Source organism: Meriones unguiculatus, chromosome 3 (genome assembly GCF_030254825.1).
Source record: "Meriones unguiculatus strain TT.TT164.6M chromosome 3, Bangor_MerUng_6.1, whole genome shotgun sequence".
Taxonomy (NCBI): Eukaryota; Metazoa; Chordata; class Mammalia; order Rodentia; family Muridae; genus Meriones; species Meriones unguiculatus.
Window position 1 is genome coordinate 133,750,402 of NC_083351.1, and position 13,163 is coordinate 133,763,564.

General features: G+C 44.4%; 1 protein-coding gene across 7 annotated transcripts in view; it reads right to left on the minus strand.

Moving 5' to 3' along the window:
• Positions 1-13,163, minus strand: part of Ntrk2 (neurotrophic receptor tyrosine kinase 2) — a 325,590-nt gene that overhangs the window by 262,737 nt on the left and 49,690 nt on the right. For all 7 annotated transcript variants that reach the window (XM_060380556.1, XM_060380558.1, XM_060380557.1 and 4 more), the window contains 3 exons: positions 7,866-8,002; positions 6,865-6,997; positions 5,730-6,035 (listed from right to left, as the gene is read on the minus strand). In XM_060380556.1, the coding sequence (XP_060236539.1) occupies positions 5,730-6,035; positions 6,865-6,997; positions 7,866-8,002 (576 nt within the window). The remainder of the gene's footprint in view (positions 1-5,729; positions 6,036-6,864; positions 6,998-7,865; positions 8,003-13,163) is intronic.

A 13,163-nucleotide genomic window follows, 5' to 3' on the forward strand; every position in this document is an offset into this window, starting at 1 on the left:
TGTGGGCTATTGGAGCTGCACCAGACCACTTGGAAATGCTGGATGCCACAACTGCCTTCTCCGTGTCTACTAAATCCATCCCCTTTAGACAGAGAGAAAGTCACACTTGTGTGTAAAAAAAAAAAAAAAAAAAAAAAAAAAACACCCCAAGCTATAGAGTTGGTTAGCTCTGGCTGGGTTCTGGGATTAGAAACAGATGAGAAACCCCCAATTCAAGCACTCCTCTGCCAAAGCACCCTTTATTTAAAGCAAAGCACAAACTAAGCTTAAGATTCCAAATTCAGACATCAGGTCTGAAGAAAGAGCATCAGGAGCAGGAGTCTGTCAGATGTGAAAGCAAATCTCACAGGTACCACCTTCTCCACCTCAGGTCCTCCATTCAGCAGCTCTCATTAAAGAGAAGAGAGCCAAGAAGTCCCTCTGTATCTTCAGCCAGGTCCTACCTAACACTGGGGTAGGGATATTCCTGAGACGCTGAAGCTGGTCTGTGGGAGCCAGTGGGAAGGTGGCCGTGGAGAGAAGCTGAGGAGAGCAGGAGGCCAACTGCTTCCACGCCATCACTGATGGTGGCTTGAGAGCTTTCTTTTATGGAGAAGAGTGGCTGGACCCTACACCGTTGCGGCTACCACACTGCTAAGAAGTCATAGGTCCACTGTTTCTCAGGCCTCCAGCAAGAGCTGACATGCTGCCCAAACTAGCCCAGATTCTAGCGCAAGGCAACGGGACAACAATCTTCTGGCTTCAGTAACTGGCATCAAAGTTAGTGCGAGGCACTGGGAGTGGGAACTCACAAAGAAACTGGCCTGTGTTCATCTCCTTGTGAAAAGTAGTTCCGGGGGGCAGAGGAAGGAAGGAAGTGCCGGGGGCTGTTCCCACCCAGCCATCTCCCACAGAACCATTCTGAGGATGTCCATCGTGTTCCCTGCTAATGGCAGGCCCATAGGAGCCAACCATAGCCATGGGGTGGGGGCAGCATTTGTTTCAACCTGTTCTCCTCAAGGGGTCAGGTCAAGGGGTCTCAGTGTTGCCCTCGGACTAATGGCACCAGCAAGGAATTAAGCCTATAGAGGGACTCTCTTGTCCCAGGCTACCTGGAGGTACAGATGGACCCTGACAACAAAGCTCTTTGTGGAGAAGGAGTTGATCTTGCTGGCTAAAGTGTTTGTTCCTGTCATGAGGACTACAGAAAAAAAAAAATTGCAAGAACATGCAAAGGCTTCCAAAGAAGAAAGTCCAGAGAATACCATGGAATATCCCCAAGTCTGAAGAGCACCAACTAAGCAACTTTCCTCCTCTTTTGCATCCCTCCCAACCACCCAGGGAACAGATGGCTAAGGCCTTAGCAAATTCCAGGTCTCATCTACAGCTGAACTTGGGCAAGAAGGATGGGATCAAACCCAGCCTTAGTTTCACTCTCTGAAATGATAAACTATTGTTAATATTTTTACTCAGAGTGTATGGGTGTCTTGCCTGCATGTATGTCTATCATGTGCTTTGTGCTCACAAAGGCCGGAAGAGGGCATTAGATGCCTCTGGAACTGGGAGTGATTGACAGCAATGAGCTACCTACCATGTGTCTTCTGGTATAGAGCCAGTGCTCTTAGCTGCTATGCCATTTCTCCAGGCCATGACAAACTATTTCTTAATCATGGACTCTTTCTGTGGCCCCAAATAACTGAATGACTGCCTGTTACTCACTCATGCACAGAGAACACTTCCACAGTCAAGAGAGTTCCACAGGGCAGACGTTCGCCCTTGGGGACTGTCTGAATATCTTAAAAAGGGAAATGCCAAAGGCTGGCTCGAGGGCCACTAAATCATAACTGCTAAGGTCAAGCTTCGGGAACACATGCCAAACTGAAGTAAGGCACAAAAAAAAAAAAAAAAATACTGCTTGGAAGTCCCCAGCTGACTCAAACGCACAGCAAGACCACTGTGCTGGGAGCCAAGGACAGTTGCTCCTACAAGCTGATTTTACAGGGACAAAGAAAACCGAACATAAAATTAGCACAATTTCCAGAAGCTGCCCTCCTTGGTGTGCTGGGCAGACCAACACTGTGGCTCTCTTGATTTCATTCAGCAGCTAGAAGCTGCATCTTCCACTTTTAACAGAAGCCAAAACATCCTGACATGGGTTCAGTTCTTAAAGGAAGTATCCAAAATGGCAGGGTGCAGTGCCCGGGACCGGGGGCAGTTCCTTCTCTCTTTCATGAACTAGCTCAGGTTTTCAGTAGCTAACTATCAGACGGCAACTGTCACTCCACACGTCAGCCCAGGTCTCATCACCCTGTAGTCAGGTGCCATAGTGCGAAGACATATTTTATGAAGCGCTTGCTTGGCTGGGTCTCTCTAGTGCCAACCTCACACCCTCAGACCTTATACAAGGCCTGAGTGACATAGCTGCTCCTCTAGCCATGACCCCCTCCTCCAGAGAAAGCACAGTGCCTGACAGCAGGCAATGGTTTCACCTGTCCAGAACTAGTGATACAAACTCATACTGTGCCCAGGCTGCCTGTCTAATGCAACTTTACAGGTTCATGGGGTAGAGAATTTTTGTTTGTTTTTCGTTATAGTTTGACTTCTTTCTAAATTCTTCATTCTCTGTCTTCTAAAACTTATCCCTAAGCAGAGCAAACATCACCTAGAGAGCTAAGCTGAATGAGAGAGATATTCCAAAGGGACACCAGGACCATCATTCTCACTTTTCTGGCTTTGTGTGGAAAAGCAACTGACATCACAATGAATGAGGCTGCTCACTCCTGACATCACAATAAATGAGGCTGCTCACTCATGACTTCACAATGAACAGGACTGCTCACTCTTGACGTCACAATAAATGAGGGTTCTCACTCATGACATCACAATAAATGAGGCTGCTCACTGGTGACGTCACAATGAACAGGGGCTGCTAACTCATGACATCACAATAAATGAGGCTGCTCGCTCATGACATCACAATGAACGGGGGCTGCTCACTCATGCTTTGACTTGGACTTTCTTCCCCACCCTTTCTTTATAATCATCCAAAATACCACCAGTGAAATCAGATGAATTCTCATCACAAAGATTTGTGCGAGCCAACCTTCACACAATGACAGCAGAAATGCTGAAGGAATAAAAGTCAGGCTTGACCTCCCGCTGCCCTGTGTGTGGAATGCATCACCAGGGATGGGACCGCTCTGTTTCTTTTTCTCTATTTGTTTCTTTTACTTTAATTTTAAAGAGGTTAAAAGAGAAATGAATCCAGTCTAAGGACAGATGTTATCTGAGTTCTATGGCTGTGAACTCATAAATACCCACCGAGACTCCATCCCACGGCCAAAGGAGGTCAATCTCTTAATTGGTCTCGTTGGTTTATGTCCCCCTGTGTCTCCTGTCACCCAAGACTAGCTCTCTGGAGTTTTCTCTTTCATTTATTATTCCTTGATAGCTGGCCTTTGAATAAACAGTTAGAGGCAAGACTAAATCAGTCTTTCCTCAAGGCAGACGTTAACAGTTTGTTTGCCTTTCCTTTTCATGGTGTGTGTGGGCGCACACACTGTGTGTGTGCCCAGTGTTCGTAGGTCTGCGCTCCTTCGACACCATTGTGAAGGGGCCAGAGGAGGACTCCAGGACTCTTCCTCTATCTCTCTCCATCTCGGTTTCTGAGAGAAGGCCCTTCCTAGAACCTAAAGCTCAGTTTAGTTAGGCGGCTTGGCCAACAGTCTCCCAGGATTCACCTGCCTCTGTTCACCAGCACTGGTGTTGCAAGCACGTGAGGTCACGGCCCCCTCTTACACGTTCACTGGGTGTTTGAACCCGGGTCCTCCCACTTTCACAGCAGGTAGGCTCACCTTCCGGAGCCAGCTTTGCTGCCCCATGTGTTTATTTTAAATGCATAATAAAAAATGAATAAGTGAGCAAGGGAAACAAGTGGGGACGACTTTACAAAATGGAGCTTATTCAGGTTCCAGGCATCTGCCATCAAGCCCGGTGACCAAAGTTCTATCTCCAGGGCCCAAGTGATGGAAAGAAAGAACTGACTCCTATGAGTTGTCCTCTGATTTCCACATTCACGCCCTCCATGCCCAAGTACTCTCGTATGCATGTGCACACTCACACATACAAATATAATAAAAATTTAGTTGAATTTTTACTTTTTACAAATAAATGCATTTTTAAATATTTGAGAGACCCTCCCCTCCGCAAGTTATGATAAAGTCAGGAAGCAAAGCTAACAACCGATGCCTTAAAACTGAGGCCACATGGAAAAGAGACGTTTAGTTCAGACAAGTATTAGCACTGTGGAGGAATGTTCAAAGGAAAACGCATCAAACTCCCATGTGAAACTGGCTCTTCAGTATGTGGATTTCAAAGGACACAGGCCTGCTTAGAGCTTTCAAACTCTGGGCCTGAATCAAGCTTCACCCAAAAGCACTTCAAAAAGCTGCCGATAGCAAAATCCAAATAAAGCCTAAAGTTGAGTGAACTGGAAAGTACCAATGCCCCTTTCTTTGCATGACAGATGGACCACAGCAACAGGAGATATCAACACTGGAAAGCCTGGACACAAGTTTCTCCAGAAATTCTCTCTACTGTCTACAACTTTTCTATAAAACTAAAATACTCGCAAATAAAAATTTTACCGAAGAACAAACAAAAAGCTGCCGTCCAAAACTAGTCTCTAGCTTCATTCTGAAGCTGTGGCTTCCAACAGGCACGTAGGGAGAAGCAAGCCCATCTCAAGACTTACTGCAGCAGACATAGCCAAGCATCAAAACTCTCAATTAAGAGGGAGATTTAATGGAAGTGACTACCATGACCAGGGATGTCCCGACGTTGCTTCCAAACCCTGCTTGTTTTATGTACTCCTGTAGGGCTTTTGGTAAATCAAACTGACATAATTCAGATCACATTGTGAACACGCCCAGGAGGCCTATGTGTTTAGGAGATGCCAAGGAAGTAGGAGGGGCTTACGTAAAGAGAATGATTGCACTCTTGTGTGCTGGACAAAGTCCCTTTGCAGGGATGGAAGTAGCTTTGCCTGAATCGTCTTTGTCCACAGCGCTGGCTTTCAAGCCCCGCCTGTAAAACCTGACCAAGCTTCAGACCGCTACAGCGCTCTCTCCCTTTCACTCTGCCACGCCACTGCGTGACTCAGACTGATTCGCTGCTACCATGGCGAGGAGTTCTAATCCCACAGGTCTCAATACCACAGAGCAGGCTGGGCCTTCAGCACAGCAAGCACCTGAGCAGGACTGAGTGGACAAGACACGCTTCGGAAAGACAGTAGCTGAAGCAGCAAAGGCATGACGCTTGTTCCTCCTCACAGAACCTTTCCTGCTGACTGGCCAGGCACGGCTTTCTCCTCCTCTGATAACAGCATGGCACACCATAGCCAGATAAGCCAGATCTGTGGTGCTGGGTTGTAACCCATGAAGAAGAAGACGAGACTCTGACCCCAAAGAAGCACTCTGGGTGTGAGACAATAAGAAGATTCTTACAAGCTGCCAAAGCTCTGCATGCCTGGATCTATTTTTCACACTTGTCCTTTCCTTGACACAGCCAGTGGCCTAAAAGCTGAAGAGGCAGCATTCGGACAAAGGCCTGTCTACACCGCACACTTGCCGTGAAGAGCAAGTCTCCTGAGTCACCAATGCTAGCTATGCTAAAACGGGGCCAGGCGGCTGGCAAATCCAGTACTGTCTCTCCCTACCCTTTCCCCAGGGGCAAAGGTTGCCGGTACTCACCATAATCGACTCCGGGCCGGCCCATGAAGTGGGCGGAAATCTGTCTCTCGTCCTTTCCGTAGGCGTTCTTGGCCATCAAGGTGTAGTCCCCATTGTTCATATGGGTGGGGTTGTCCAGCTGGAGGCAGCCATGGTACTCTGTGTGATTGCTGACATGTATCTTAGTGCAGATGTATTTGGATTCGTTCAGGATCGCCCCGTTGTAGAACCACTGGAGCGCCGGCTTGGGGTTGCCTCTCACAGTGAATGGGATACACCAGTGATGGTCTGAGGTCGGAGATTCCAGAAATGTGATGGTTGGGGCAACTGAATTGAGAGAGAGAGAGTTAATAGCACCAGAGGGCTCAGAATCCTCCCTGCTGGGTTCAGCGTCGAGAAGGGCTTTTATTTAACTATCGTGTAGCTTAAGAAAAGCCTCAATCAGTGACTCCGGATAAATCATTGGGAGCATCTGACCAGTCCAAGCCTGACCAGGAGCTCCAGGGAACGACGTAGTCCACTCTGCCCCAGCCTCACACATCACCGCGAGACTGACGGTGGGAAGTGCTCGTTTGATGTTCCTGCCCCCCCACATCTCAATATTATGTGGATTCATTATAAGACATAATGAGAGGCACTTTTTTCATTAGCAGTTCTTCCCTAAATAATTAAAATAACTGCAGAAATCACTAAATTTGAAAATGACTTTGGAAATGTTCCCGGATGCTCTGATCTCATGGAACCTTTACTAAAACGTACCAGACTGATCAGCGCAGTGGGGGTTGCTGCTGGTGCTGCTGGTTGATCAGGGCGGAGTACCAGAACCTGATCGCCTCTGTCGCTGCGGAGCAGCTAACACACTGAGTTACAGTGCGCGTCCATTTCACTAGACTCTAAATGTCCACGATTTAGTTCTTGAAATGTCTGAGGTCTGCCGTAAGCTTGGAACAACAGCCCGGTGATTGTCCGACTTTAAGCGTGTAAGGGGTCTCTTTAAACAGCCTGCTCAGAACAAGAGCCAGGGGCCGACAGCATTTCTTAGTTACACACTCACAGAAGCCTGACTATTCTCCTGTGTCACGAACTTGAGCAGCCCACAGACTACCCCCAGTGACAAAGGGGAAGGCCCGCCGTGAACTCTGCTCTCCTTACGTACAGTGCACAGTGAGGTTCACGGAATCCTGATCTTCTCCCACGAGGTTTTCTGCCACACAAGAGATTTGCTTCCCACTGTCATCAGATGAAATGTTCGTTATCCTTAAGGAGCCCTGAGTGTGGCTCGTTTCATTCTACAAATGAATTAAAAGACAAAAAAAAGTAATATTGATTAGAATTGATCCCAAAATGTCAAGGTCGCTTCCTAAAATGGAGCATGTGGTGTGTGTGTGTGTGTGTGTGTGTGTAACAAAGTTATTCTCTGGTTTCAATCGCTCCACGTCTGAGTTTGCTTTATTCCTGAGTGCTGCCTGCCTTCCTCCAACGGCAAAGATCACAAGGACTGTCACTGCCTTGCTCAGAATGATACAGAGCGCACTTTTAATCTCCCCTCCTATTTGATGTGCACGGATAACTAAAACCTAACCTGTGAGTTAGCTGTATCTAATTAAGGATAAATAGAAACTAAATGACATCAAAATTCATTATAAATGCCCAAGTGTGGGCGTGTGAAACCATGGGTGGTTTTGACGGTTACTGACGATCAGCAACTTGACAATGTAGGGCCGATTGTCTGGGAAGGGAATCTCAGGGAAGAGCTGTCTGGGTCAGGTTAGCCGGTGGGAGATTCTCTTAACCTTAGGGTTAACCACGGTGGGATTATTTACCCTAAAGGTGGTGACCCGTGATGGTGTGAAAGTGTAGGTGTGTCGTACTACCTTGATTCTGAGCTGATAAGAGGGAAGGCGTTGATGCATGCACGCATCAATTCACTGCCCCTGCTCTGACTGGGGACCCACTATGACCAGCTCCTTCGAGCTCCTGAGGCTGCGACTTCCCAGTTATGAGGGACTGTGACCTGGAACTGGGCACCCAGCGAGCCCTTCTCCTTTGAGTTGTGTTTGTCCTTTCATCACAACAACAGGGGAATCTAGGGGAGTGGCCACCAGTACATTTAACACAGTCTCCCCACTGTCACAGAGAACAAAACACAAGCCTCACCATGTGCTTGGAAACCAGATTTCCAACGTCCCAGTGCATCGTGGGGAGTGGGTCACCGGCCACGCTGCAGGAAAGCGTCACGGACTTCCCTTCCTCCACAGTGAGGTTCGGAGCAGCCAGCCGTGCAGATGGCAGACCTACGGGAAAAGCACAGAGAAGACATACGCAAACAGTTACAGCTGGAATCAACATGGCGAGACCCACATTTTCCCAGAAGCCCCCTGCTGCAGCAACTTGGTTAAGTCTAGAAACTCCATCAGGCCCTAGAGTCTAAGAGAACCACACTGAGTAGGAAAACTAGTTTGAAAGTACTTCTCAAGGATCAAACTCAAACTATGACCATGCTGGAATGCTTCAAAGCCAAGTTCAAGTGAATTTTTATGAACTAAATTGACCATTCTGTTCATACTAAATAATGAAAAGTTATATGAATCCTCATCACAATGAAAACCCATTGGAGGCTGGTCCGAAGCTTTATTTTGATGCTAATATCTGGCCCACAAGATCTGCTTATTGCTTGGATAAACCTATCTTGTGTAAACCTGCCTAAGACATCATACCTGATTGGTTGATTAAAGGCCTAAAACCTGGGCAGGGTAAAATGGGGTAGGTGTGGCTACGGCTCCCAAGCTTTGAGAACAAGAGAATCACAGGAAACAGACAGAAAGACAGGGAGGGAGGAGGAAGGAAGACCCCATGGGTTAGCATGGAGAAAGAACCACATGGGCCAGGAGGGAGGACTCCAATAATGGTGTGGAAAGGCCCAGATGAAAATAAAAGCAAGTATTTGTAAGATTATGGATGGAAGGGAGCCAAGATAGGAACGGTTAAGGCAGATGGCATTGGATGGGGCCAGGAGGTGGATGGTGAGGTTACTGAGACAGGGGTAGGTGAAATATCTGCTCAGTTCAAGGTAAACAAGGCAATTATAAAATTTAACAGGTGTCTGGATCTTATTATTTGTGATAGCAGGTTAAACAATACTGCCAAAATAACTATGGGGCAAATGATAATAACAAACATTATATAACCCAACGCCAATTTTTATTTTCAGTAACAAAAACATTAAGAATGTATTTGTTGTTAGGAAAAATTATAAACATTACACATGTGTTTTAGCATTTCTGTGGTGTGGGTTTTTATACCTTATATTTCAAGAGCTAGAAAGTTTTTATTTTAATTAGTGTCTTCAGGCATACACTGCCTTAAACTGCCAAGAATCACAGTCCCTTTTACTTAAAGCAGGGCTTGGAGAATTAACCGTGTGTTGGTCCTGCCAATCAAAGCAGCCCCACTCACTCATTCTGAGAGACTGTGTCCACCTCAAAAACCAAGTTCCACAGGACTGTAATGGATCCCTGTAGAAGAAGCGACTGGACTGACATATTTGGTACACAAACCCTTCGTTATTAGACAACTCTCACTGGCCAAGACACTATTCTTCAGTAGTCACACTGGACAATATTTGTACACAATGTGTCTCATAGTGTTTCAACCACTGGGAGAAGACATCCCAATAAAGTCTGGCTTTCAGCAGTTTCTTAGACTTCCTTGGAATGACCCTTCCCATAAGCATCCAGGAGAGAGGAATGTTGTCTCTTTTGTGTAGTTTCAAAAAGAATCATGTTATCCAGAATTTCATAGGGCAGCAAAGCACACAATGACCATAAATTGAAAGCATAGTTTACAAAAACAGGCCTGGATCTTAAACCTCATTCATATGAACTGTGTGAATTAGGTAGCAGGTTAAGGCAGAGAACACCATTAAAGTTAATGGTGTGATCTGGATAGCTTCTCAAAAACACGTGTTTTATTTATTTTTGCACAACATGTAGTCACGTCATTTAAAGAGTCTATAATCATATAAAACTTGATGCTAAAAATAATCAAGCTATTGTGTGAAGAGTGACCTCAGCTGGTCGGCATGGCTTCGTGTTCCCAGGAGACCAAGTTCATCTATTTGCATATCTTCTTTACTATTGATTTCCACCTCACTAAATATTATGCTTGCTCTCCTATCTGTTGGTTCTTCTGTTGTAAAATTACCTACTGATCTCCCACCGGGAGAGATCTAGGGACCACTCCCATTTGTGTTTTCCCACCTGCCCTTGCCAGACTCAGAACAGATCCTTCTTTGCATCTTTCCACATGTGCTGAAGGCACGTTATTTAATGAGGACATAAAATTAACCAAGATCTGTAAACCTTACTGAGAGTTGGGCCATCTAAAACCCGTTACATCTACCCAGTTATCTTCCAACCATTTTGAGGAGAAGGCAATTCCAATTACTCAGCCCAGTGGAAGGATTATTGGACATTTTCCCAATGTCCTGCTCAGATGAGGGGAAAGAACATATATATATATATTTAACATATATATACATTTATATATATATAACATATATATTTATATATATTTTATATTATTTTATATATTTTATATAATATATAATATAATATAAAATATATATAAATATAATATATAATATAAAATATATATAATATAATATATATTATATATTTATATATTTATATATATTTATATATATATTTAAAATATATATATATATTTTAAATCAGCACATAAACTTATCAAGTTTTCTGTGAAAATTATAGCCTCATATCTACCCAGATCTCCTCAGAATCTGTTTTAGTCTCTTTATAGAATGGATATCCATTTTTCTTCCAAGGAAAGAGGGTCACATCGCCTGGACCACACAGAACAGAAAGCATGTTGAGTGTGCTATCCAGCAGGCTTCCAGCAATGACTTCTACGGTGTCACTCTAACCTCATGCACAAGTCACATTTTCCCTTGGTTTTCCCCACAGATGGCTCAGCAACCAACATCCTGAGACCTATGACAGTTACTAAGCATCTCTTTGCTTTCCAGCTAATAGCTCTTGGTGTCATGTTGGCTCCCATTTTCCTTGTATTTACAGATTTATTTACTGATTCTGGGGAGACCTTGGGAGCCAAACTTGTTCTAAAGATGTGCCTTCCCTCCCCATTCCCAGTAGTCCCATACTAATCACAGAGTTTAAAGACATCACTTTGGTAACTCAACCAAGATGCTTTGAGAAGGGAACCTCATAAATGTGTCTGTTATTTTAGATGCTCGGGAGAGAAATGTTAAAATGGGCTTCAGTAGGCAATACTACATCATAATTCTAATTATCCCCATAAAGTCTGGTTTAGTCTTTTCTTTTCAAAATTCAGTTTAGATGACTATCAGCCCTGAGGGTGTTTGTTTCTGTACAGTAAGAGTGATAGTACCATTTTCTGTGTTCTCGTTAAGTAGACGATCTCATCTACTGTGTTATCTTAGGGAGTCTTTACAACCGACCTTGAAGATAAAATTTTGCACTTGTTTAATTAATGAAGTCTGTAAGTGTTGTAAAAGTCTAATACTTTCAAATTTGCCCTAGTCAATGTAGAGCTGGGATCTGAACCCAACATAAAGGGCCTTCACCTCTACAGAACATTGGTCCCCAGACTTGCACACTTCATCTTCCTACAAGACGTTCATATGACGTCATATCCATGATCTGAGAAACTGGTTCATTGGAAAATAATTCGGTGCCTATTTTGTGAAGGAAGAATGAGTCTTCTTATTACAGATTAATCGTCTCGCCCTGTCATAGGACCTTCCAAAGGAATCTGTGCAAAATTGGCCAAGCTTAGATTTTTAAATGTAAAATCTCCCCAAAATGAGTAAGCACCTGCCTTGTGTTAAGTCTACAGCATTGATACGCTGGCCAAGACCCAACAATGGAACAAAACAATCTGTACTTGAAATATCACTTGAGGCTTAATTAGCACAATAAAAATGAATTGGGAAGCACGGATCGCCACGGCGGGATAAAGCACTCGCCAGGCACTACTTCCTGGTTTAATAAGATCTGAAAGCAGCACAAGGACACAGCAAAGCCCAGCAAGGCTTCCAAACTCTTGGAGCACTACCAGTGCTCCAAGCAAACACCAGCCCGATAGCAAACGCCAGCCATCTTCCTTCTGCAAGGAGAACCTCACGGGAGAGTAAAAAGAGCAAGCGTACCCAGCATGCTGACGCTCTTGACCTGAATTTGGTCAGGAAAGAAGTGCTTACCTATAGGTCATGTCAGCTGGCTTTCCTTGCACCTCAGCTCCCCAGGTCTCAGGGCACAGAGGGACCTCTTCAAACATGCAGTTTCTTTTCCAGGTGGTGGAAGTTGAACCCAGAAGGTTCGTGTTCCTAACAATCTGCTCATTCCACAGACCACAGTTTGAGGAGAAGGGGTTTAGATAATGGATATTGGACAATTGTTCACTATGCTTTTTTTTTTTACAACTATTATTCTTAAACCCAACAGGGGCCTGAGTAATTATCTCTTCTTCCAAAATTTCCACATAGTGTGTTCTGAGAAATTTTAATTCTTTGAGATGCTGAAGTGGGTGTGGAAGAGATGGAACATGAGATTGAGACAAATGCAAGATTAAAAGTGACAAAGGAGAAAGGGAAAGAGAGCTAAAGAAACCTGTATGTCTGCATGTATTTCCATATAATAGCCCTCAGAAGTCTTTCTGCGAAGAACACAAAACATGTAGCTACGGTTGCCCCTAGGTCCCCTCAGCCGATTTAAGTACAAGACTGTTTGAACTGTGATTTTGTTACTTTCTTTGGAGTAGCTAGACACAATATAAAATATCTAAATCCAGTTTAAAATATTTAAATCCAGATGCCAAATACTTTTAAAGAGACTGTTCATTTTGACGATAGCAAAAAACATGAATAGCTAACATCTATTTGATCCTTATTAACATTAATTCATATTATAATGTTAAATATACAATTGATTACAGTGTTCATTAATTAATTCTGTATGAATGTAATGGACTCCATCTTAAATGCTTCCATGCACTCCTTCTATCGTCACCCCAAATATCCAAGAATACATTAGCATCTATATGTCCCAGTGAAAAAAACTAAAGCTGAGCGAATGTTGAAATTAGACAGGTGCTGTGTTAGTCCTAGTCTGACCTGCGTCTCTGCCCAAGGGTTTCACCAGAGCCTGACTGGCTGCCTCTTAGCTGAGGTCTTCCAGGCTCTGCTCCAACCCATAATGGGTACATGACTCTGAGGACCTGAATAAGGTTCTCGGCCACTTGCCCAAAATACACAGGCTGCACCTTTCTGATAAATGATCACATCAAGTCTCTGCCCATTCGGATTATCAGAAAGGTCACCGTCGTGATGGTGTGTTTTGTCACTTTGTTCAGTAATTCTGAGCTCTTTTTTATTTGATGTTGAGCCATCATTCA